Raw genomic sequence first — 26,403 nt, 5'->3', positions numbered from 1 at the left:
TTTTCATATAGCAGAATTAATTCAGAGACGATGAAAGTATTACGTGAGAAGTGTGAAGTTTGTAAAATATTGACACGTTAACAATAAAATAATACATCTCTTTTAATATTTGTGAATATAAAATATTTATTTATATCTTTTTAAGTTGAAAGGGTAAGTGAAATATTAAATGATTCAAACAAAGTAGTGCAAAAATTTTTCATACGCAAAATGTGTTTGACGTGTTTTCGTTAATTAATGGTGTTAGTATACAATATGCGTTAATGGCTATGCGGATATGTGAAAAATAGATTTTGTTTTGTTTTATTTTTGTTTAAGCAATTGTTTTAAATGTAAATTAATTTATTATAAATGAGTGTTTATGAATTTACTGAAATACATTATATATACATAAATATAACTCAATCATTAGTCCAAAATAACTGGACTGATGCAGTTTCATGATATACACGAATATATTTTTTTACAATACAATATCATCCTAATTTAACTTGGATAACAATATTGCTAAATATACATTGTTAAACAGTTTGCAAAATACTTATAACTTCACGTATACAATGATCATTGTTCAGAGATTGTGTAGTTAACTCCTAACCCCTCGTCTTTTCATATAAATGTGTATTATATTTTTGTTCACTTATACTTATATATGGTTTTTGTTTGTGGAGTCAAGGAAAACATACACCAACAACAATGTATCGATATAATTACGCTTAAATGTGTTGTTTGTGTTTGATTTTTTTATAAAGAATTGGGGATTTCTTAATGCATATTCCGAAAATACCAAAATCTTAATATTTAAGAACTAAATATTATATATCTGTACTATTAACCTTTTTGCATACATAAATCACATATTTTTCAAATCAACACCTACACATTTTAATATACATGCATATTTTATCAAATGTGTCAATATAAATTCAGTACCAACAATGTATAAAGAACGCATTTATTATTATATGAGTTACTTAGATTAATTTTAACAAATATTTGAATTATTGAAATTTCTTCGCTTTATAACAAATATTAAATGCGTTGTTTTATATCAAAATTAAAAATTTTTCGATAAAATCGCACACAGATTGTTGAGTTAGTGGTTTAACCCTTTTAAGTATCTTCAACGTCCTTAACGTAATAGTCCTTAAGTAACCGAAACTTGTCTCAACAAGTTATTTTACAGAGTCATAGTGTTCATTATGTCTAGGGCGGCACACGTTCATCCTATACCAACATTGAATGACTTTATAGGGCTTTGCTAACAGAGACTGGATGGTTTTCAAAAAAATAATTTTTACCGTTTGTAATATCAAAATTATGGAGTTTTTGACTTTGTAGGATTCGTTGGTATATTCCTTTTTATATCAGTAGGTTGTAAGGTTATATTAAAGTTAGCTATGTTTTCTTGTTGGTGTAGCCCGCAGGGATCTGTAATGGAGGTAACGAAAGGAATTACATGACGAATATATGGGTTAGGATGTGGATAAGTTGGTTGTGTAAGATGGGGTGGTTACTATTTTGAGAGTGAGAGTGTAAAAGAAAGTAAAAAAATAATATGTCAACAGAAATCTGTTTGTGCTTCAATGAATTGTGTAAAATGTTGAATTAAATTCTTAATACAAAAATTTTATTTAAATATCATTGAGTTAATTGTCATTTTTACAAATTATTCTTACAGAATGCTTCATACAAAACTACAATTGTATAATAACGAATATTGAGAAACGTCACTTCATATTGACAAATCCCGAAAATCTGCATATCAAAATATTTATTGAATTTTCAAAATGGACATGAACAGTAAGCTGCATAAGGAGAACGAAGACCGAGTTGCTGAGGAATACCTCTCAAGTTTATCGGATCTAACGTGCAACAGCAAGCCACTTATAAACATGCTTACTATGTTAGCTGAAGAGAACATTGAGTATGCCTCAGTAATTGTCAGAGTGGTTGAAGATCATATTGCTAAGGTTAACATTTTTTAAGAATTTCATACTATTTTTATACAAGTAAGACTTATATTATAAAGACATTTAAACGCCGTAATAAATATATATTTTATTAACGGATCTAAGACTGATGATATATACAAATCAAAAAGAAAAAAAGTGACTGAGTACGTTACTTAAAAAAATTTTTAAGAAAATAAAAAAACTAAAGTACAAATAATGTTTAAATTGAAAAATAATATTCTTTTACCACAAATTGGGTGATATTTCTCTTAACTGATGAGTTGATTCTCATTCACTCTTAATTGTATTATTTAGGATCAAAACATCAACGTTCAAATTTTGTAAAGAATCGATTTAAGACTTAACAAAATACTTTAATAAAATAAAAATATGTGTTAAAATATCAAATATATGTAAATAACGATTATTTAAGCACATAAACAAAGGTAAAACACGTCTTAAAAATCTATTTGATATATTTGAATAAAAGTTGAACAGAAATAATACTCTCATTCATGTCAAATTTAAAGTCAGTAAGTAACATTCTTGGCGTTCACAAATTTAAACCTAATTTCTCTTGAAAAATATGATGTTGAATAAATACAAATTACTAAAATAAATTGTAGTAGTGTGTTGTCTTATTTTCACCTTAATCCAATTCCAAAGAATTCCATATCTGCACAGCAAATAATATTTAATATCCACATAAATAATAGGAAAAAATCAATATAGTATAAAAATCAGTATATTAAGCTAAAGGTATATGTTGGATATTCAGTTTTTATTTAAATATTTTTTTAAAAATTTATTAGCTAGAGGAACAAAAAATTTTACTCTAAATTTGTAATAAATGTTTAATTTTATTCAACCTTAATTCATAAGTTATTAAGAGTATTAGAAAAGAATATAATTCATTTCCAAAGAACTTAAAATGATTTATATATATATATATATAAATCTTTGAAAAATAGCTTTGAAATTATTTTAATTTGATTTTACACCTTTAACTTTTAATAATTTTAAGTTTGCACAAATTTTATACTGAAATAAATAGTTTTTTAATAATATATTGTAGCTTCCACCTACAGTTGCAACTTAAGGTTTTTAATAAACTTTATAATATAATAAGTAGTGTTTTTAAAGTTATTTTTATATATGATTTTTCTTAAAGATTTTGTTAAAAATAATACGATAATAAGTCTAGATGGAGTGGTAGTAATAATAAAACTAGATGAGTATTAGATTGTTATTAAAATTCAGAACTGACTGTATATTATTAAATAATTATTATAAAAATAATTCTAAATTACTGTTTTTATTGCCCCCTTTATACCTTCGGTTCATAGATACGGATTTTTAATATCTAATTAATTAAGCCCCACAAATTTATATACACTTAGCTCATTCTTCATACTAGAGATATCTTTCAATATCATAAAAAATCTCAAATTCAATTTTAATTATAACAAATTTTTTTCAAAAAAAAAAATAAATTTTGTATAATTGAATTATGATATGTTTTCAAAAAAAAAAGCGCAATTACGATAAATGCAATAATCTGATTTCAATATGTACATATTCAAAGATATAATTCAATTATGATAAATATACCTTTAAAAATTCCTCAAACTTATAATTATGATAAAAATATCTATGAAAATAAAGTGTAATATCCTTTAAACATCCATAAATGTGCACATTTTTTCTTCATCTTATTATAATATATATATATATATATATATAATATATATTTAATATATATATTATATATTATAATATATAATTATATATATGTCCTCAATTTCAAAAATCCTTTATATCATTTAATCATATAATTTTCAAAAATATAATTTAATTATAATAAATATATATTTATAAAACTTAATCCCGTTGACATATGGCAAAAAAAAAAAAATAATCAATTCCATATTGTTTATGCGCTATACTCATATATAATTCCTTAAAAAAATTCCTTAACCTCATATAGCCTTATTGCTATATATAAATCATAAAAAATAGTCAACTTCATATTACCTAATTATAATAAATTGCAAACGAAAAAAAATATACACACATAGGTACCATACATTCATATATACAAACATGCAGGATTTATGTAAATACATACGAATACGAATACATACATTTCGACGACAAAACCCAACAAACAAAATAATAATATATACATTATAATTTATAAATATCTTATAAGTGAAGTAATCACTTTTAAAGAGCTCGTAGATATTAAGCTGTTCGGTTAAAAAATAAAATTAAAAGATACAATTTAATAATGAACGTTACCAAAGTCATTTTGAAAATCAAAATGGTTATAAATGTGTTTATATTAAGAAATAGGAATTTTATCCAACAATTATTTAGAATGCTATAAAGCCATATACGGTTTAAAACGCTATACAATAACGCTCAGTTTTATTTGCTCTGATAATGCATATGTTGGGAGTAAACCTAATTATGTCTGTAGGTACATGGATTTTGTTTTAATATATTAGTAATAAATAAGGGACAGTTTACTTCAGTGTAGTATTAGATCAAATAAACATTTTGAAAAACGGAAGGTTTATTATGCAAGTTTTAGGAATCATGCAGCTCAAAATTTCCTAAGAAAAAGTATAGAAATTAGTCAAGGTTATATTTTACTATATTTATATAGCATAATTATTGAATGCAAATTGTATTATAATCTCTAGTAAACTTCTATATTACAATCTTATTATATGAAATGACTTCTTTCAGTACCATCAAAGTACATTTTCCACATAATATAATTTTATAGTTTTCAGCTTGTAAAGATGCTAAACGCATAATTTTCGTTAAATTTGTTACGAGCACATATTACGAGTCTTATAATAATCTTTAAGTACATCATTCCATTAAAAATTGTGCTCATTTTTGTATTGAATACACTTTAACCACGAGATTTTCCTAGTTATTGTTCTCAACATGATCTTCCTTATCTTCATAATTCTTATACAGGTAGTACCAGATATTAAGTTGCCAATACTGTATCTAATTGATTCGATTGTGAAAAATGTGAAAAGCACATATGTCCAGCTCTTCAGTCAATGTATAGTAAATATATTTTGTGGGGTATTCGAAACAGTAAGTAAAAGTGTAATAAATATATATAAGATAAAGAGTGTTAAGAGGTTATTTTTTTTAAGGTGAATGAAAAGGTACGAGAACGAATGTACGCATTGCGTCAAACGTGGAATGAAGTATTTTCTGCACAGAAGTTATACACATTAGATGTCAAAGTCAAACGTTTAGATGTTAACTGGCCAATAACTGCACAACATTCGCAACCAGCAATTCATGTCAATCCGAATTTCTTAAAAACGGTAAATATATAATAGAATTTAAATGAAATATATATATATATATATTAATTTAATTAAATATTTTAAGGTAAATGTAAATCTTGCCCCTAATCAAACTATACAAGCATTACCTACTGATACTAGTATGGAAGAAATTTTACATGCAAAAACAAGAAAATTACTTGAATTAAAAAAACAAAAATTAGAATTAGAACTTGAAGCAACAAAAAAACGTTTAGAAGAACAAGAAAAACAGTTGGGCACAGCTGAGAATGTTTTGTCACCAGTTGATACACATATATTAGCTCCACCCTCAGTTATGCCACAAATAATGCCAAATAATATGGTTGCACCAAATATAGTGGCGCATCACTCGCCAGCTATAAGACCAAGTATTTACCAGAATACTTATCGACATTCTAGACCAAATTTAATACCCGGCTCAAATAACTTACCAGCTCAGGTAGAAATAATCAATTCTATGTTATTCCAATAAACAATTTAATAAAATGATTTTATTCAAATAGACTTATCCTACTGGAATTAATAATATTGGCAAGCCAAAAGTACATCCAGTGAATCCGGCTTTAATTAATACCATACGTCATCGTGATCCACGTTTGGCAAGACAAAATCAACAAGGTCAACAAGGCTTACAACAGCATGGTAATAGAGGTATACAAATACAACCTCCAAGCAATTATTTGCATCACAATGAAGACTCTAAAAATACAGAAAAAACTTCATCATACCGTAAGGATAGTCATAAAACACGAAGAACTAGTAGCGGCGGCTCCGGCTCTGAAAGTAAGTCACCAACTCGCCATTCCTCAAGTCGTTCAGGTCGTACGTCCAGCAAAAGTTCAAGTTCCTCTAGTCGAGACAAAGATCGTAAACGTTCTGACAAAAATTCATCTTCCAGTAGTGGAAGTGGCAGTTCCTCAGACCGTCGAAAAGATGGAGGTTTTAGTAGTCGCGACAAACGTATTGCAAAATGTGATAAAGATGAATTTGATATAACTTCTAATTCTTCAACGCATAAAAGAAAATCATCTTCACCAGCTTCCCCACCAGCAAAGAGTAAAGAGGTGAAACGGGATCCTAGAAGTCGTAGTAATTCCAATAAAAATCGTTCACCTAGTCCAATAAGTGGACTAACTAAAGATACTGATTTACGTTCAAATAATGATAAACGCATTAAATGTAACGCTGGGCATACAGAAAAGGAGGATATTAAATCAAGTAATGCTGCTAAAGATTTAGACAAAAGTAAGAATAGTCTCTACTACTACACAAGTATAACTTCACATATATTAAGTAAAAATATAAAAGCAATTTTTACACATTTAATACACTTTATCCCCTGAAAAGAGTCACATTTGGCATAGAAACTATAGGTGAACATAAAATGATGATTAGCTTCGGGGGGACAATTTCTTTTTCGTTGCTTAATAGTTCAGTTCTTCAGATTTGCTTAGGTCGCTGAGTATTATCTATTGTATGGAAATAATTTTGTGTGAAATTTCAGGCGTAAGCATATTCTATGTTATAATATCAAATGCTGAGAACAGGTCGTTAATGGATTTTTTTCTGCTGATTTTGGTTGTTTTAGATAATTCCTATGGAATATATACTTCTTTTTACTGTGATATGGTAAAATCTTAAATGCCAAATAGATAATGAATCATGTATATAAAACAAAAATATGTAAAAATAATGCATTATTTAAGTATAAAATTTTGCTAGTTTAATATTTATTTCAAAATAAAAATTTTATAAACATGTTTTGCAACAGTTGTTTTAATTTGAGGGCATTGTTTTATGTCAATATAAAATATTAAAAAACGCTGTGCTCTTTTTCTGGGGAATTAAATTAAAGTATCTGTATTATAATAAATAAGAACTTAGTAAAAAAAGAAACAGAAAAAATTGTGATATATAAGTGTAATTGTTAAAAACAAAATAAAGGTTGAATATATATCGATATACAAATATCTTTTAGTACTTAAAGATTTATATTCAAAATTGTTTAATATTAATTATAAATAGATATTCTAATTTTTTTCACGTACAGTATAAAATTATAAAAGTAACTGTATTTATGTATTAAATTCTATATATGTATATATAAATATTTATATTTATTATATGTATATATATATGATGATTAATGTTTGTTATTTAAAGTCTTGTTATGAACCTTTAAAAAAAAAACTCAGGTTTCTTTTTATTTGTTTTATATAATTATTTTCTATATACATTACGGCAACATTTTAAAATCTATTTAACTTCTTTTGAATATGGTTTTATAATAATTAATCTTACAACTATTGGTTGTAAGGTTTTATGAACTAATTGTAAAATTCTATTCTGTAGAAAAATTCCAACATCTTTCGAAAAGTTGGTAAAATTATCAAAACAAACTATATAAAATAAAAAAAAATCTAACCAAAGTACTAAATTTAAAAGTTCAAAGAAACATTTAAAAAACAAACGTATAAAGAGTGTTCTTTAAATATATTTTAAATTATTATTATATGTTTACGTTTAACATATATTATGCATAATATATATGTTTATTTATTTCTTTTGTATACATGTATATGCATATATATGTTTATGTATATAACACATCTGTATGTATATAATAATGTGTACAGTTAAGATATATTATGTGTATTAAAGTTGTGTGTGTATGCGCATAATAAAAAATATATATATTATACATAATATATATGTATGTTTATATTAATATTTTTTTTTTGTGATGATGTTGAGTTATGCACCGTTTTTGTTTTACATTATTAGTCCTGTAATTTTTTTTTTTTTTTTTGCCATAAAATTGGCTCATTAATTTTCTATGAAATCTTGTAGTACTATTTTGTTGTTTATATTTCTTTAAAATTAATATATGTATATATATATTTACATATTTATACATATATATAATATTATATATATAATATTATAAAATAATATATATATATTATTTATATATATATATATTATTTTATAATATAAATAAATATATATCCAAAACACGAACAACCAATTTTAGATAAAAAGTTAGTGCTAGACACTGTACAAAAGTCAAACAAGGATGTTGATTTGAGGCAGACCTCAACTGCAACGTTATTAAATATATCCCCAGCTCTTGAATCAACGAGTGCAAAAACAGTTGTAACATCATCACCCAAAGTGTCGTTTAAAATACAAAAATTGTTTAATAAGTTAGAAAAAACTACAGATAATCTATTGACAGCATCCAGCATAATTACGAATAAGAAAATTGATGCCATAAATTCTAAATCTGAGAATCAAGTTGATAAAGCATTGAAGTTGAATGCATCAGAAAATGCTATTATCAAGGAGGAAATGGAGATTGACAACGATGGAGAGGATGTGAAGAAAAGGCCATTCCCTACACCTGAAGCGGAAGAACCCTTACCAAAGAAAAGTAAATCAACAAAAATTGACGCGTAAGTAAAAAACAGCAATTTGGTAAAGAATTTTAGTTTTTATTCTTGTGATAACTTAATATTTTTGTAGTCTTTTTGGCTCTGAAGATGTTGATTTACGTACAGTAATTCCAGTCATATTACCCACACAAAAGCACGAACCAGTGGAAGAGAAAGTAACACCAACATTGAAATCAGAGGATGAAAATTTAATTCATCAAAATGCTGAGAATATTGATAAAACAGAGGTTTGTATAAAAATATTAAATATAATTACCTATGTTATTAGTTACTTCAAATTTATTAAATATAAAATTTTTCGATTTTCACATATTAGTTCATAAAATAATATTAACATAATAATACTTGTATTACTATCGATATATTATGATTCGTGTATTCCAACTGTTACAAATAATTAGTATAAATTGGGACACATTGTATAACGAATTTCGGTTACACATGGCAATAAATCTTGTCTATAACTAATAAACTTAACTGTATTGTTTATAGATAGATCAACTTCAACTTAATATGCAAATTTAGTCTTAGACTCCTAATGTTTGAAGCAAATTTTATATAAAGTAAGAAATTTAACAATATTATAAATATTTTCAATGAGTTATTATTATCATACATAAAATTTGAATTAAACTTATATATAGTTTAATGAAAATGATACGCTTTGATTGATTATTGATAATTATATTTTTATTGAATATCTTTATACTATATAAAAGTGCTACCCGTCAATTTAAATTAATTTCAAAAGTTGTTGCTCATGCAATATCTCGAATGCTTTCGTCTTTAAAAGCGGCGCAGTATACACAAGCAGCTCAAAGTGCTTGGACTTATTATTGCAAGATCAACAATTAATATAGTGTGGCTTAAGAATATGTGAATAATACTTTTCTCAAGTAGACCATACACAAAATGGGTAATGGATATATTTGTTTATATTATGTATGCTACAATAGCAAATATATAATATATATAGATTATTTTATATAACAAAAATATATCACATTTTCGTTTCTCCAACTTATGTAGTATCTGTTTGATGGATGTTATATGTTACATTATTAAAAAAAAAATACTTTTAATTAACTTTTTAATTAAAATAAATTAATTTAAATTTGATTTTTAAAGTCAATTATGAAGAGAATAACTATTTTCTTTAAACTGTCGATCAAATCAAATACATTTTATGTACTGAATTTAATTTTAGCCACAAATTCCAATAAATGCAACAGAAACGAAGTCATCTCCTAATAAGGCGTCAACGTTAGATGATGTACGTGCAAAATTAGCAAAAGCTGCGAAATTCAATAAAAGTGGAAAGTTTGGTAGGACAATGTTATTTTCTTGTTTTAAAATATTTGTATTTATATTATAATTTATAGAAAAATCTCACAAAGAATTGTCACAGCGCTTAAAATTGACGGAACTTAATATAAATGAAGATTCTCAAGAAGCTAATGATGAAAAATTACGTACAATATTAGCTCAAGCCCAAGAATTGTTTGAAATGAAATCTGTTTCTCAAGATCAATATAAAAGTTTGGTGCAAACTGTTATGTCTATAAATGAAAAAAATAAATTAAAAGAAGCTAAACGAAAAGAATTAGTAAATACACATAAATCGCAAACAATTGAGGATGACGATGCTATGGTAGAAAGAAATACAGCGCGTGAAGCTATTTTAAAGAAACGCATTCCCAAACTGGTGAAAAATCAATCAAATAATAATGAGCTCCCATTAGAAAATTCATTAGGTGATAGTAATGCAAGTAATTCACCACTTTATGATGAGAAAACTGATGATATTAATATAACAAAATCACGATACAATAAAGAAAAACGTTCTAAATCTGTAAAATGGAATGATCACGATTCAGGGATGCAAATGAATATGCCTCCAAATAGACCTTGGTTGTCGGGTAATGTGAATAAGAGACATTTTAGAAGTTTAGTACCTCATCCACCGATGCCACCATTACCAAATCCAAACTTACATTTACCGCAAATGCCTTGGCAAATGGGTACTGGAATGCCAGTACCACCTTTTGGTAATGCAATACCACCAATGATGATTTCAAAAGTTCCACCACCGCCACAACCTCCAGTTAGCTTTAATATTGCACCAGCTTCAGTGCAACAATCGAAAAAGCCCTGCAATTCGATTGACAACCCACAAGAAAATTTAGTTCGCACAATTACGATTGATAGCTGTGCTAAAGAAATACGTATATATGATGAAGTGGCAATTGTTTTTATGGAAATGGATCAGCCACGTGAAATACGTTTTCAACCTGGTCAAAGATCAATTTCTATAGACGATGAAACGTTTGCAATGCATTTTAATGATGACTATAAAGTAGTAACCATTAAAGGTGAACCACATAGAATGAAATTTGGCTTTCCTTCACGTGAACTCTATATTGATGATCAATGGTATGAAATATTCTTTGGTGGTTCTATTATACCAGTTCCAATTGGTAAAAATATTCGACATTTGCAAGCAGAGGGGCCACCACCTAAAGTAAATATTGGGCCAATTCGTCGAGATTTAGTTATTGGTAAAATTACCATGATTGTAGATGCACATATAGTTATTGGAATATTTATTGATGCTAAACTGCAGACTTTTAATTTGGGAGAAAAACAGCATACTATACAATTTGCAGATAATTTACTTACGGTACTGTTAGATGGTGTTGCTGCAGACGTTGAATTTGGTGGACTTCCTAAAAGTTATGAACTTGGTGATGATAAGCATTTCATACGTTTTAGTGCTTTACCTGAAGATGTTGAACCTGGAAAAATAAAAATCCAAAATATGAGATATGTTAACACAAATCCCACTGAAACTATTAGTGTAGAAACAAATGATTCCGAAAATTTGGTTGAAACAACTGCATCACCTAATCAAAATCAGTCCACAATAACGCCACCAAATACAACAACAGAAAGTATTGAAGTTAAAAGTGAAGAAAACATATCTACGACAAATGACGGAGTAGTGCCAACAAATACTTCGGTTCCAAGCATACCTACAGATGTGCTAAGCAAAATTAACATCGATGAATTACTTCAAAAATTAGTTTCAACAGGGCTTTTAACCAGTACGACAACTTCTTCATCCACAAATTCAACTCAAAATTCAACAGTAAAGGAAGAACTTACGAATCCTGATGTTGTTGAGGAGCCTATTGAAGTAATTCGTCCTATTGATTTAGCAAAGCCAGAAACAATTAAGTTGCGCCAGTCAGCTATTGTGGCTACATTATTTTCAGGCATGCAATGCAGTAGTTGTGGTGTTCGATTTCCGCCTGAACAAACAATTAAGTATAGTCAACACTTGGATTGGCATTTTAGACAAAATAGAAGAGAACGAGACTCAACGAGAAAAGCACATTCTCGTAAGTGGTATTATGAACTAAATGATTGGGCGCAGTATGAAGAAATTGAAGATCTTGAAGAACGAGAAAAGAACTTTTTTGAGACACAACTGAATGAAATAGATGCAAATGATGATGTTTCCAATCAACGTTCAATAAATTCGCCAGCGCCTAGTTGCCCAGCTGGAGCTAATGATGTTGATCGCTGCTGTGATATGTGTCACGAGAAATTTGAACAATTTTATAATGAAGAACATGAAGAATGGCATCTACGTTCAGCCATAAGAGTCGAAGACAAAATATACCACCCACTTTGTTATGAAGATTATAAGGTGAATATACTCAAATATATAAGTTATAAATAATAAACTGAATTGTATATTTAAAAAAATAAATTTTTTTTAAGACTGCACTCAATCCGCCAAAGGTAGAAGAATTGAAAGAGGACTCTAAAATTACAGAAGAAGATGATAACGCTGTCGATAATGTAATTAAAATTACAGTTGATGAAGGTAGGAGATTTTTAGTTCATTATTAAGTCATATAATAAATAAAATATTTTATAAAATAAATGTATTATATTTTTCAGCTTATTTATCATTAGTTGTAAATAATAATTTTGACTGATAACCCCTCAAATAATACTCTTTGATTAAAAACTATTTAAATTAATTTATAAAATGTTAATTTTATTTTTAATTTAGAAGCAGCAAAGTTGTCAGTAACCATTGCAGATGATGAAGAGGATGACGACGATGATGTTATAGTATTGCCAAACGAAGAGCCATCAGTTACTGAAATTGTCGATGATGACGAAGAATATGTACCAGCTAACGTAAGCAGAGAAGAAATGGCCATTTCTACAGATAGTAAAAGCGATGATAAGTTTATTGAAACTGTGGAATCAGATGTTGAAATCGAAGAACCAAACATACCTTTTACTGACTTGGACACATACGTCGAGAAAGAACCAACTGAATGCGACGAAACATCGCAGTTATCTTTTATGAATGTCAAAATAAAAGAAGAACCAAAAGATGAAGAAGATGATGATGGTTTTGAAGATGTTGGCACAGTCCTCATCAGGCCAGATGAAGAAATATCAGTACAAAGCAGTGGTATGTATTTAATTAATAAAAAATTGTCTTACATGCTTTTAAATAACTTATATTAGAAGAAACACAAACACAAACAATCGCTTCAACGGCATCTCCTGCAACTGAACGAAGACCTTCAACTGAGTCTCTTACTTTAACTGGAATAATTGAACCATTAGAGAACACAGCCTCTATGGATCTTAATATATCTATTGATGGTAATTTGGAGCCTGATGTTGGACATAATCTTTCGATATCTGGTCCAACACCAGCAATTCCACTTAGCAATTTAGTTAATAAGATTAAAATAAATATAACGAAAAATACTGTTTCAACAAATAGTAACGTTTCAGTTTCATCATCTATTATAACAACATCTTCATCAAGTACATCTCATAATAATAGTTCTAATTTAAATTCTGAAGTAAATGATGTAAATAAAAATAGTTTAAGCCATGGTAACATAAGTACTATACAAACAATAAATACAATTCCTGTTCTTTGTGGTGGTGGTGCAACAATAAGCACAATCGCTAGTGTTGTATCTTCCAACCCCTCTAAATCTGTTAATGAAAGCTCAAAAAGTAGTAATAACACAGCACTGACAAGTAATACTAGTGACAACAGCACTGTCTTACGATGCCCTCAGAGTATGTCGCCAACGACTGCATCTCAGAGATCATCGCCGCCAATTGAAGAAACAATTAAATTTGATTTCAAACCAGAATTGCAGAATGTAACACTGAAGAAGACTAAGAAAGTAGAATGTGGTATCGAAACCTCTGGATTATGTTCGATTATGTAATAGAGTTTAGTTAGAATTATTTATTACACCATTATTAGATATTTCGCTAAAAGAAATATGTTTAGTTAGGGTTTATAATTTAGAATTATAAGGTAATTCACTTGTAATATAGTTTAACTTACTAATTATGGTAAATTAATTTAATTTAGTTAATATTTTTAAGATTGATCGGCAGAATTTGTGACAAGTTTTTTTTGCATTTGATCATCCTTTAATCAACAGATGCAACAGAATTTATTGTTTATTTATCCCTAAAAATTTTAGGGAGTTTAATGTTTTTAGGAATGTGATAAAGTTTAGTATGAGTATTTGAATTTTGAATATTTTTTCACTATATAATGAATAAAGTATGAAACTAAAAATATTGTTTGTTTAATTCATAATTTTTTGTTCTTGGATGAATTTTTGTTTTTATTTAATTCAAATATAACTATTTTTATATATTATAATTGTATATTCACTTATAATAATACTTAGCTTCGTATCTATTTGAAAATCGAAATATAAAAATAAATCATTTTATAAAACAAAAATTATTCTTTTTATTTGAAATTTTTTGGAACTAATTCGTAAGTCGTTTTATGAATGGATTTTTTGGAAGTGTATCATTATAATATAAATTATTGGTATACTAGGTGAATTTCTTGTGTAATGAATTAATTGACTCATATTGCATTGTTGTTAATATCGATGAAATCGAATATGAAAACTCTTAATAACGAACAAATATTTACTTCCCGACCACTTTTGATTTGTATTGCATAGCGCTCCTCTTAAAACCTATAGACAGCTTTTTTGTGCATTAAGTAATGAACAATCTATGTTCTAACTACAGCTTTATTTAACATGACGTCGCCAATCTGTTTCCATGCCCAAACAAACGCACTCACATCCGTTTACTTTGATCCAGACTAGCTTCAATTAGCATTTCAACTACACTTTAAATCTTTAACATTATCTTTCCACCCACATACTATCTATTATACCGTCATGTAATCAACAGGTCTCTTTGTATCACAACATAAATTTAGTATAGTAAGTATTAATAATTCTCTGGATTCAAGGCATCGATATATAGTTTAAGTTACCATATTTGAATTTATTCTTTTAATAATATCTTAGATTTTATATAACTATATATCCGATTCTTCTGGTTTTAGTATACTAATGACTATAGTTTATATTGTATCAACGCTATGTAAAAAAATACGAACGTGTATTGTATTTCTATTCACATTCTACAAAATGTATAGTCATATATTAGCAAAAAGTTTAATATGAACTAGTACCCATCATTATTATTATTGTTAGGGGATGTGGCACTGCGACCGTCGGGTTTATTGTACCCCCTTCTAGGTTTAGAGTAGTTCTCTAAGCCCTGTTGCGTCAATAAACCTACTTTTACATATATGTGTATAGAACCTACTTTACAGAGTGTTATTACCTCATCCGTAAGAATACACATTCCCAGAAGCCTCGTCCATATGTGCATTAACGCAGAGCATTCTAACAGCACATGTATAGCCGTCTCCTCATTGTCTTCACAAAATCTACAGTTTGCATTCGCATGTTTTCCTATTCTAGTACCCATAGTATAGACACCAATTTAGTGACACGTAGCTTATTTATTCTATATGTTTTTGCATCCATAAGGAGTTGATTGTTTCTAAATTTCTTGACTTAAAAATCTTTTTTTGTTTTAAGATAACATATACACACCAAAATATATTATTTTTTTTATTCTTATTCATTCATATTTACTAAACATTTTAACGTTCAAAGTGTATTTGTTAACATTTTCAGCATGATTATTTCCTAAAAATATTTTTTTTTGTAGTTTCTTTAGTACTGTTTAGTAGCACTTTAGCTGTTATATAAATTTTTTTTGTTTCTTTTTGATTTTAGCTTTAGTAAATTGTATTTATTCAAAGTAGTAGCTTGAAGAGGTTTAATTGATAGGAATTCAATTAAATAGTACAATTAATATGTCATATCTATATTTAATGATTGAATTACTTTAGTGCATGAAAATCATGTACATGTGAAAATCATTGAAAGCCGTACTGTAAGATCTGCAACAACTAAAAACGCCGCTTAAAAAAGCTTTAGGAAAAAATATAATAATCGGGAAAGAAAAGAAACTTAAAGGGCTTAATATTTACGTTTACAAATAAATGTATTTAATCTGTTAGTGTTGACGGTGTTAGCGGAATAGAAAACTGGATGCGTACTTACCGTTCTATTGATATAAAGTACCAGATATTGGTGACTATGCCTTAGCCTTAAGAGCCTAAAAAATATAAGAAGATAATTTCAAGTAAATTAGGCAGACGCTTCTTATGCCTGTGAAGGCATAAGATGGTAAGGAACAGTCCAAAAGTTATTTCGAAAATTAAAAATTATACAGCTGTACTAAATATAATATAATTCATTTACATATATGAGAGGTAGAAAACTGATTTGATTAAATATTCGTTTGTGCTTTTATAATATAGCATGTATAAACTTTGTATATATATAATTCTATAAATTCATATTAATGTGCATATAAAATAACCTTGAATGGCTAACGTACAATGTTGTGAATATGTCTACGCAGCATATTCCCATTATTGACTTTAGCTATATCCAAGCAGCCAGACTGCTGCAATATGAAACCTCACTTTAGTGAGATAATAAAGTGTATACATGCTTCTCTGTTGTGTTAGTGCTTGCCGGCGTACTAACACAATTATATAGTTGCTAGTTTTAAGGTAGAGTAAGAATAAAAATTCAATAAAGAAGGATACTTCAACCTAAGCAGTCGCGTTTTTATTTTTTTTATAATTATATTATAATAAATTTGACATAAATTATAAATTCGTCTGTTCTTACGTTTCGTAATGGGTCTAATGACAACATGGATCTAATGGGTCTAACAAAATGTGTTCTAATGAAGACAAATGATTGTATTCACTACAGTACTTTAATTAATTAATTTTTTTGAAAGTTCGATATTATTTTTTTTATTATTAAGTATGTTTGTCTTAAATATTAAATATAATTTAATATTTTTATTTGTTTCATAATTTTAAAGATCCATATAAAGCGGTATGAAAGTAAATATGTTTTGAATAATATAAGAAAATATAAATAAAAGTAGCGCAAATAATTTGTAAACTTTTTTGTTTATCTTAAAAACATGCTTTATGATTGCATGCTATATATCATAAAAAAATGTTTAACTGCTTTAGTACAAATTGAACTTATGAAATTAAATAATTAAAGTTTACCGAAAGTAGACAAGTAATGTACACTACAAAATTGAAGGTTTAATTTAATTTAATCATTTTACGTGTATTCTTTTGACATAATGTTCCAATAGAACACATGTCGCTTAAAAATTAACATGCGAAGCAAAACCAAAATGCGCTAAAATAAGCCTTGTGGTGCGAATAAGCCTCTAGCACTCCAGTCATCTGTTTAATATTTACAACTGTTGCGACTGTTAATGAGTAAATTTAAATATTTTTAAAAAGTAATTTTTTAAATAAAATTTGTAAAAATAACTTGACAGGTTAGTAAATATGAAGAAGTCATACGCTAATTATTTATTAAGGAATTTATAGTTATGTTCATTTAAAAAATGCAATATATAAAGAAACACAAAACACAATGATAATAAAGTTATAATTAATAGCAAAAAAAATAAATCAGTGTTAAATACCATTCACTTAACATTAACAAGTGAAGTTAGAAGTTTAAAAATTACATGAACAAATTTATTGACGATCTTGTATTGCCTACGGAAAAGCTGGATCTATTAAAACTTTTAAATATATTGTCAATGCGCCGATTTCTTTGTATCGTTCTTATTTCACTACTTTTCTTCGTTATCATGGATAAAGCCTAAAAAATTTATAATTCTATATAAATTCAAATACAATATAAAATGCTCATCAAATACTTTGTATCATTCGTATTATATATAAATAATAAATTTTTTTTATAAAATTATCTACACGTACATATTTATGTATTTATCAACGACAAATTCGTTTAAAATTTTTTTTTACTTGTTATATGTTTACTGATTTAGGTAGTTATTTAGCAACCATAAGTTGTTATTGCAGCATTAATTTCAAAAGAATACACCTCTGTAGTTGATAAAATGGGAAAAAAAATCAAAAGCACTAAAATCAATAAAAAAATTACAATTTGATGTTTGCTTTTAAAAATTTTATTGAAAAAAATAAGTTATTGTTTATAAATATTTTTTGTTTATATGTTATTAAATGTAAAATTACACTCGTTGATATTTATACAAATAATAGAATATTTACAAAAAGAGTATTGCCGTTCAATGTTTTTCAAATCTATTGCAAATACTTTTCTATGTTTTAATTGTGAATTGCTCATAGTTTGACACATCGATTGCAAGCTAGGTTCTTTCATTTTGTGTGGTTGTCGATATCGACTCGATTTGTGGCAATTTTCCATATAATTAAACATATAACAATTTATAAAAAATGAATTCACCTCCCGTTTTTATTGACTTGTCGCTGGATGAACAGGTAAAATAATAAGATTAAATAAACACAATAATTTTTGCAGTTAATAAGCGATTAAAAACAACGAAATATTTAAGGTTATGTCTCAAAAACAAATGTTACTTTATGTATATTTATTGATAGGTACAAGAATTGAGAAAGTTCTTTAAAAAACTTGGAGCAGAAATATCGTCAGAGAAATCGAATAAAGGAGTTGAAGATGATTTACATAAAATTATCGGGGTTTGTGATGTGTGTTTCAAAGATGGTGAACCAACACAAATCGATGGAATACTAAACAGTATTGTATCAATTATGATTACGGTAATTTAAATCATGACGATTTTCAAATGTAAATATATTAATATGGAATTATTTTATTAGATTCCTCTCGATCGTGGTGAAAATATTGTACTGGCTTATTGTGAAAAGATGACAAAAGCGCCAAATGTTCCACTTGCAAAAGTTTGCTTACAATCACTATGGAGATTATTTAATAATTTGGACACAGCCTCCCCATTACGTTACCATGTTTACTATCATCTTGTGCAGGTGGCTAAACAGTGCGATCAAGTTTTGGAAGTTTTCAGTGGTGTTGATCAGTTAAAATCGCACTTTGCAAATTGTCCACCTTCAGGTGAGCAAATGCAAAAACTTTATCGCTTATTACACGATGTCACCAAGGACAGTAATATTGAGTTATCAGCAAAGGTAATGATAGAATTATTGGGAACATATACTGCTGATAATGCTTGTGTCGCCCGTGAAGATGCAATGAAGTGTATTGTTACAGCTTTAGCTGATCCAAACACATTCCTTCTTGATCCACTACTGGCATTAAAGCCAGTACGTTTTCTGGAAGGTGATCTTATACATGATTTACTTTCAATTTTCGTGTCTGACAAACTGCCATCATATATACAATTTTATGAAGATCATAAAGAATTTGTTAACTCACAAGGTTTAAATCATGAACAAAATATGAAAAAAATGCGGCTGTTAACATTTATGCAATTGGCTGAAAGTAATCCTGAAATGTCTTTTGAAACCTTGACAAAAGAGTTGCAAATTTCAGAAGATGAGGTTGAACCGTTCGTCATTGAAGTGCTCAAAACAAAGTTGGTGAGAGCAAGATTAGATCAAGCGAATCGAAAAGTTCATATATCATCGACTATGCATCGTACATTTGGAACCACACAGTGGGAGCAACTACGTGATCTTTTACATTCATGGAAAGATAGCCTCAGCAGTGTACGTGAAGGATTGGCAAATGTGTCTGCTGCCCAACTAGAATTAGCCCGCAATCAACGATTGATACATTGATATATAACTTAGTGGTTTGATTTAATTAATATTCAAGAACATAATATTCACCATGTTTTTCATGAGCAATTGACTAAGCGTCTTTATCAAATAATTAGGAAATAATTTTCTACTTAAATTTAAAGATGAATGGTTAAGTACTTTTATTTCAATTTTTATTGCTGTCGAAATTTAATACATTATAAACTTTTATATTAAAATAAAAAGTACGCAAATGAAATATTATTTTGATTTATATGCTAAAAGGAATTCGGATTTGATATATTTGAGTATTGTTAAATATTAAAATGCTACATTTAGTTTCTATATAAACTGAATGCAACAACAAGGACCATAATTTTTAAATAGAATTGCAAAAAATTCTTTTCATAATAATAGTATGTTTACACTTAAAATTATCGAACCTCAATATCACATTTTTGTATTTATATTAAATACAAATGACACTTATTGATGCACATTTGTCAAGTTAATTGCGATAATGTAAACATGCTGTAAATTCAAAGTTGATAAAATTAAAAACGTAATTATTTTAACAATAATTCCTAAATAATATTGAGTATAGTCACCATATAAAGTAGCTTAGTTTTAAAAAAATTTAAATCATTTTCACTATTTGAAAATACTAAATAAAATTTTTTTAGCCACCAACTATAAAAGTAATACTAATACCTAGTAATTATAAAGTAAAATAAATATAAAAAGAAATGACACTCTAAAACTTAATAGAATATTATGTGTTAATTTCATTCTTAAGGTGCATCCACACCAAAGCGAACGCTTGCGAATGAACGAACATTCGCTGGTAATCGTACTTGTAAAAGTTCGTTCGTTCGCAAACATTCGCTTTGGTGTGTATGACCTTTATCAACAAAATTCGTTTTTCATCTTATTCAACATTTGTAATTGTAGGAATGTTTATGAAGAATTGGGGAACTGCTATTCATTTTTACAATTCTTCATGTACTTTAGAATGTTGACGATCTTTCTCTTTAGGATATGCCCAAAAATAAGATGGTAACCCTTTCACATCCCGTTCGCGTTTAACAAATGCAGTATATGATGAAATGCAATTACCTATGAAATGATTAGCTTGACCTAGTATCGCTAAATCTAAATGAGGATTATCATTTGTTAATTTATAAGCGGTTATATTCATTCTAAGCAAGGCGTTATTGAGATCTGTTATCATATGATTTGCATCAGATGCCACAAATATGGAACGTACTTCATTTTTAGGATACATTTGCTTTACATTTTTAACCAATCGCTTTATTTGTCTTATAATTAACTCTTTCGACGGCATACATAATTCGGGAAATAAGGAACCACGTTCATTTCTGTATCCAAGACATTGTGGGGAAGCAAAAAGTTGTTGGCTATCTTTAATATGTTCACAGGCTTTCACCCAATCAATTCCATTCCGTAAATGAATACCAATAAAAGCGCCACGAGGTAGTTCATTACGTATAAAATCTTGCGCTGAATTAATTATCTTTGAATTCCAAGTAACATAACGCTGAAGATCGCGATTTTCAAGTTGGACTGGAAAGCTAGCGGGTGCACCTGTGAATGCAAGTACTGGCCATTCTTTGGGTGAATACTTTGTTTGCCATTTAGCTGCTATAGCACTATGATGTACATCGAAATGTAGTGGTCCATAAAATTCAGATGCAATAAAATCGATATTAAAGGTATCCCAAAATGGACCAAATGGATTTCCATCTTTTGCATGACAATCACGTTGAGATTCTTTATTTGGGTACAATGTTTTTCGCTCCATATAACAAAATGAAACGCGTTTATCTGGTGGCCACACTGATGGTGCTATATTTTCCATGAAATCAGACATTGCAATCACGCTATGATATTCTTGTAAAGATTCGATATTAAAGTATGTCTCATAGGGAATCTGAACAGAACGCGCTTCACCTTTACGATATTCAACCCAAGGTGGCAATATAAGAGTTCGATTTATTGCATGTGAAAATGCAAGGGCACCCAAAAAATGATCTGCTTGATTACCAAAACGCCCTAAAATAAAAAAAGTATTATTTAATTGTTGCAAATGTGTATATATTGTTAACTTACCCATACAAGGACAGTAAGCAAGATATCCATTTGGATCTATTTCTATAGCTGAACAGGGCCAAAATATTAATATAATTACAAATATTTTAAGAAGCATTTTACCGGCTTCTGCAATCAACGCAGTGTAAACTACTGCACTCTCACTGAGAAATTATCTCTTAAATATGTAATACAATTTCTTCAACTCAAATTTATTCTATTTACTCTATCGTCATATTTTATTTTAAAAAACAAAAATATACATAAATTTTTTTATTTTATTGGCTTAAATATAGCTTAAATCACTAAATAACAAGCGAGCCAGGTAGAGAAAACTGAATTTATTATTGTTATAAATAGATTACTCGTTACTTCATAAATGCCCACTGATAATATTGTGAATAATATTGTGAATTGAGTAATCATTAAAAGAACTGTTGATTATGTTTGTTTTGTAATTGTGTAAATTTGATGGCAATAAGGTTTTTTGATATAAATGTCGTCACATACATTTAGCCAGAAAAAGTTTATTCCTACACCACCACAGAAAGGCAGTTTCCCTTTGGATCATGAAAATCTTTGTAAAAAATATTATTTGCATTACATGACCTGTCTACAGAAAAACGACGATAACAGCAGTAGGTGCAGGGACGAGGCAAAGGAGTATTTGGGCTGCCGCATGAATAATCAGTTAATGGAAAAAGTTGAATGGTCCAAATTAGGGTTTGACAATCAAACAGACCATTCATCAAATAAAAACAATTAACATTTCTTTTTATAATTATTTAAAATGAAACCAAAAAAAAATCTTTTAATAGCTTGTACAGGTAGCGTGGCCACAATAAAGTTACCATTATTAATAGAAAAATTACGTGAATCCAACATACCAATACATTTTAATGTAAGTTTTTCAAATATTATTTAATCTAAATTATACAAAATTAGTTATTCTTCTTAGATAAGCATTGTTGTGACAGAGCATGCCAAACATTTTATCGATAATACAACCATTCCGTTGGATGTAATTGTGTATGATGATCAAAAAGAATGGAGTGCTTGGAATAAAAGGGGAGATCCTGTTGTACATATTGATTTAGGAAAATGGGCAGATATTATGGTTATAGCTCCACTGAGCGCTAATTCTATGGCCAAAATTGTCTCTGTATGTATTTATTCATCTATAAAGTATTGTACTTTTATAAAAATTTTATGTTAACACATTTATTATCATAGGGCATTTGTGACAACTTACTAATGTGCGTAGTACGCGCTTGGGATTTTGAGAAACCACTATACTTCTGCCCTGCTATGAACACGCGTATGTACGATCATCCATTAACAAATGAACAGCTAGGTAAACTTAAGAATTGGGGATATTTAGAAATACCTGCTATATCAAAAACTCTGATGTGTGGTGATACTGGAAATGGTGCTATGGCTGAAGTACAAACCATTGTGGACACTATTTTAAAACATTTTAAAAATTGAGAAACAGTTCATTCAATTAATACGTATAAAATATTTTTAGTTAAAATGTATTAATAAAGAAGAAAAATAAAATAGGAAAAACAAATATATAAAATCAATATAATAATATAGATTTGGGAATTTGGAATTCTTACTCAAGATGCTGTCCATATTATTACTTCCAACTCACATAAGCCACACACAATCTATCGTGTTATCTATTTCTTTATTTAACAGGACCGTTATTTAAATTTTAAAAAAGATAAACTAATATGCTTTATCTGTATAGGTATTTTGTTTGGTTGTCGAGACCCATAATTTCTTTATTAATCTTCGTTTTTTTTTTGTTTATTTTTTTATTAATCTTCGAAATATAATATATTGAAATATTTGAGGTTGTTTTATTGCTGACTTATTTTATTTTGATGACTTATTAAAAGCTACATATACAATATCATACAATAGGTACACTATGTTTATATATATGATTCTATTGCTTGTATTTAATTAGTGATTTTCATTTGTTGGTGTTATAGTAATCAGAAAGGAACCGTAGTTCGAGAAGCATGACTACAAAAACAACCACATCCGAAAATATTCTATACTTTTATCTATACAATCTATACAAGCAAGTGTCGCTTATCGCTTGAAAAAGTATAACGTCAGAATCAATAACCACATCAAGAATACTTTTCTCTAATCCTTATTTCGTTCCATAGATAGAGGGATAAATATTAAAAATATTTCTCATTCTTAGTAAGAGCATAAGTGATTCGCGCCAATCAGTATTTTTAGTTGATGATATGATCGATGTTATTAATTAAGTTTTGCTCTTCCTCTAGTGCATTGCGAGATCCATTGCAATGCTATTTTTGCAATTTTATTTTTTTTCGAAATACTACTAATCTACATTTACACACATTTACTTACTAACATCTATTTATTACAAAATTTTAATCTTACCTTAAGATTTTCTTACTTATTTTTATTTGAGTCCTCGAACTTTTGCAATATATGTTACTAAATTTTTGAATAAAAATTTAATTAGATATCATAGTTTATCTTATATCCGAATATGTTTCCAGTCATCTCATTAGTACAGGTAGTTTTCTTTGATATTCCTATGCCTAGTATTCTTACTAACTTTTCTATGGTAATAATTGTTCCGTCTTGGCCAATTTTTAAAAATCTGTTATCAGTTATACGGTTACGGATATATAATCACTGAATTACGTAAATGTTCTCTCATTGAGTTGTATTTCATCCCTTGTTTTTCTGTCCGTCCGGGAGAGTCCATGAATAGGTCTGCCTTAGAACTTTTATACTCATAGTAATTGACTTTTAAGATTTAAATCTATGCCTATTAGTCTATAGCATGTTATATATATATATTTATGTTCAGCTGATATTCATGTTAGGGTTGCATATTTTTCAATATGTAGCGCTTCATAAACAGTTAGCTATTAAAATCGAATTATTAACACATGTCTTAATGGATATCTATCCAATTTATGTCGCTTGGTAAATAGGAACCTAAAAGGAGTAGTCACTATTATCTGTTCTACGATAGTATTATTTTCCATAGTAATATTTCAATTGCTATTCAACCTGTTCGAGAATTCGACTTTTTCAGTGTATGAATATGTTATGTTTGTGCTCGAGCATTTGACTCAAACGAGACGCACGAATTTGTCCAAACATTATAATTTTTGTTCTAGCATTTGCTGTTATACGTATATTTAGGAAATACAATAATATTATGTGAAAATATTTGTTGTTATTAGTATTTGTATGAAATAAAATAAAAGTATAAAAAAATAAAACAAATTTACTACTCGAATATTAGTTCTAATTCCAGCATTTCAATTGTTCTATTCAAATGTCCAAATTGGAGTAACCCGAGCTGGTAGCGCACTGTAATAATTCTTTATTAAGACAGTAACATGCTATGATTTGCCGTTAAAAATTATAGTAAAATTTATAATTATAAATTTTTTTCTAAATTAAGCATGCAAACAAAAAAAAAAGTATAACTAGAAATTTTTCGAGTTCGAAAACTTATGAATCACGTATGAGACATATTAAACAACAAATGCTTTTTATATAATCATATTTATTGGATAATTTTGCGGTAAGTGCATCTAAGAGCAAAATGGTTTTACTTTTTATTTAATTTTCATATATTTTTCACTAAATAGTAATTGATTTATCAACAAATTTTGCGATTTATTACTTAATACATACATAAGTGTAAATGTGTTTAATATTAAATTTATTTTAATCTGAATGTATACATAGATTTAATTACATTAATTAAAAATATTTTTAAAAAAAAATTTAAATATAATATTTTAAGACCATATCAGTTTTTGAACATATATACAAAATAATAAATGATTTTAGTTACCATGATTTGGAAGCAAAACAAAAAAAAAACAAAAACAAAAAAAAAAGAATTATGAATGATAAACACAAAATACTCTACATATAAAATATATAATATAATATGGATAATATTTCACAATACAAAATTACTTTATCAATAATGCAAAAATATTGAATAATATAAGATATATTACATAAATAAAATAATGAATAATATATATATATATATGTATATACATATATATAAAAATTAAATCAACATATTGTACATATTCTTTGCATTTTTACTGCATTATAAATTAAATTTACCTTAAATGTACACAAATTATTTTTTACAATTTTTCAATTTTAATGAATTATCGCTTTTCTATTCACCTGTTTCATCTATCCTTTTATATAAAAGTAAGACATAGGCTCTATTATCCTTAAACAAAATAGCATAACTATTTAAATACTTAAATGACATACTGGGATTCGAAAAGCGACCAGATAAGTCTCTTAAAAATTCAATATGTAATTTGAAATATTTATTAACGTTCTATAATATAAACTTATATAAATAAAATATTCACAAC

At 27.7% G+C, this 26,403-nt stretch overlaps 5 protein-coding genes across 6 annotated transcripts; 4 read left to right on the top strand and 1 right to left on the bottom strand.

Annotated features, from left to right (window-relative positions):
* Positions 1-14,318, top strand: LOC119686229. 2 transcript variants are annotated; one of them, XM_038100744.1, is made up of 13 exons: positions 1-153; positions 1,682-1,973; positions 4,950-5,075; positions 5,138-5,314; positions 5,382-5,756; positions 5,821-6,562; positions 8,541-8,772; positions 8,843-8,999; positions 9,980-10,097; positions 10,155-12,484; positions 12,559-12,664; positions 12,857-13,270; positions 13,327-14,318. In XM_038100744.1, the coding sequence occupies exons 2-13, from the start codon at positions 1,791-1,793 to the stop codon at positions 14,052-14,054; spliced, it is 5,688 nt and encodes a 1,895-aa protein (XP_037956672.1). In that variant the 5' UTR covers positions 1-153; positions 1,682-1,790; the 3' UTR covers positions 14,055-14,318. The 2 variants fall into 2 exon arrangements, with proteins under 2 accessions (XP_037956672.1, XP_037956673.1); XM_038100745.1 differs by having other exon boundaries at positions 2-153; positions 8,556-8,772.
* A 4,154-nt stretch (positions 14,319-18,472) lies between these two features.
* On the top strand, positions 18,473-20,121 carry LOC119677461 (eukaryotic translation initiation factor 3 subunit M). The gene is made up of 3 exons (XM_038088809.1): positions 18,473-18,607; positions 18,728-18,907; positions 18,968-20,121. Exons 1-3 carry the CDS (start codon positions 18,563-18,565, stop codon positions 19,904-19,906), a joined length of 1,164 nt encoding a protein of 387 aa, XP_037944737.1. The 5' UTR covers positions 18,473-18,562; the 3' UTR covers positions 19,907-20,121.
* A 435-nt stretch (positions 20,122-20,556) lies between these two features.
* Positions 20,557-22,204, bottom strand: LOC119677460 (GDP-fucose protein O-fucosyltransferase 1). The gene is made up of 2 exons (XM_038088808.1): positions 21,998-22,204; positions 20,557-21,940 (listed from the first exon to the last, which is right to left on the bottom strand). Exons 1-2 carry the CDS (start codon positions 22,092-22,094, stop codon positions 20,856-20,858), a joined length of 1,182 nt encoding a protein of 393 aa, XP_037944736.1. The 5' UTR covers positions 22,095-22,204; the 3' UTR covers positions 20,557-20,855.
* A 247-nt stretch (positions 22,205-22,451) lies between these two features.
* Positions 22,452-22,767, top strand: LOC119677463 (cytochrome c oxidase assembly protein COX19). Its single transcript, XM_038088812.1, has one exon. It carries the CDS (start codon positions 22,473-22,475, stop codon positions 22,740-22,742), a length of 270 nt encoding a protein of 89 aa, XP_037944740.1. The 5' UTR covers positions 22,452-22,472; the 3' UTR covers positions 22,743-22,767.
* On the top strand, positions 22,742-23,536 carry LOC119677462 (phosphopantothenoylcysteine decarboxylase). Its single transcript, XM_038088811.1, has 3 exons — positions 22,742-22,877; positions 22,935-23,138; positions 23,210-23,536. The coding sequence occupies exons 1-3, from the start codon at positions 22,767-22,769 to the stop codon at positions 23,462-23,464; spliced, it is 570 nt and encodes a 189-aa protein (XP_037944739.1). The 5' UTR covers positions 22,742-22,766; the 3' UTR covers positions 23,465-23,536.
* The last annotated feature ends 2,867 nt before the right edge of the window (positions 23,537-26,403 follow it).

This window comes from Teleopsis dalmanni, chromosome 2 (assembly GCF_002237135.1).
Source record: "Teleopsis dalmanni isolate 2A chromosome 2, ASM223713v2, whole genome shotgun sequence".
In the NCBI taxonomy this organism is placed as follows: Eukaryota; Metazoa; Arthropoda; class Insecta; order Diptera; family Diopsidae; genus Teleopsis; species Teleopsis dalmanni.
The sequence above is the reverse complement of the archived record's forward strand: the minus strand, read 5'-3'. Positions and strand labels throughout refer to the sequence as shown.

Excerpts from the sequence above, each read along its gene's own strand:
- LOC119686229 (XM_038100744.1), top strand. The coding sequence starts at position 1,791 with ATGGACATGAACAGTAAGCTGCATAAGGAGAACGAAGACCGAGTTGCT. Across the intron at positions 8,773-8,842 it reads AAATCAACAAAAATTGACGC|TCTTTTTGGCTCTGAAGATG; the intron begins GTAAGTAAAAAA and ends ATATTTTTGTAG. Across the intron at positions 13,271-13,326 it reads AATATCAGTACAAAGCAGTG|AAGAAACACAAACACAAACA; the intron begins GTATGTATTTAA and ends AACTTATATTAG.
- LOC119677461 (XM_038088809.1), top strand. The coding sequence starts at position 18,563 with ATGAATTCACCTCCCGTTTTTATTGACTTGTCGCTGGATGAACAG. Across the intron at positions 18,608-18,727 it reads ACTTGTCGCTGGATGAACAG|GTACAAGAATTGAGAAAGTT; the intron begins GTAAAATAATAA and ends ATTTATTGATAG. Across the intron at positions 18,908-18,967 it reads TTGTATCAATTATGATTACG|ATTCCTCTCGATCGTGGTGA; the intron begins GTAATTTAAATC and ends TTATTTTATTAG.
- LOC119677460 (XM_038088808.1), bottom strand. The coding sequence starts at position 22,094 with ATGCTTCTTAAAATATTTGTAATTATATTAATATTTTGGCCCTGTTCA. Across the intron at positions 21,941-21,997 it reads TGCTTACTGTCCTTGTATGG|GGCGTTTTGGTAATCAAGCA; the intron begins GTAAGTTAACAA and ends TTTTTATTTTAG.
- LOC119677463 (XM_038088812.1), top strand. The coding sequence starts at position 22,473 with ATGTCGTCACATACATTTAGCCAGAAAAAGTTTATTCCTACACCACCA.
- LOC119677462 (XM_038088811.1), top strand. The coding sequence starts at position 22,767 with ATGAAACCAAAAAAAAATCTTTTAATAGCTTGTACAGGTAGCGTGGCC. Across the intron at positions 22,878-22,934 it reads ACATACCAATACATTTTAAT|ATAAGCATTGTTGTGACAGA; the intron begins GTAAGTTTTTCA and ends TATTCTTCTTAG. Across the intron at positions 23,139-23,209 it reads CTATGGCCAAAATTGTCTCT|GGCATTTGTGACAACTTACT; the intron begins GTATGTATTTAT and ends TTATTATCATAG.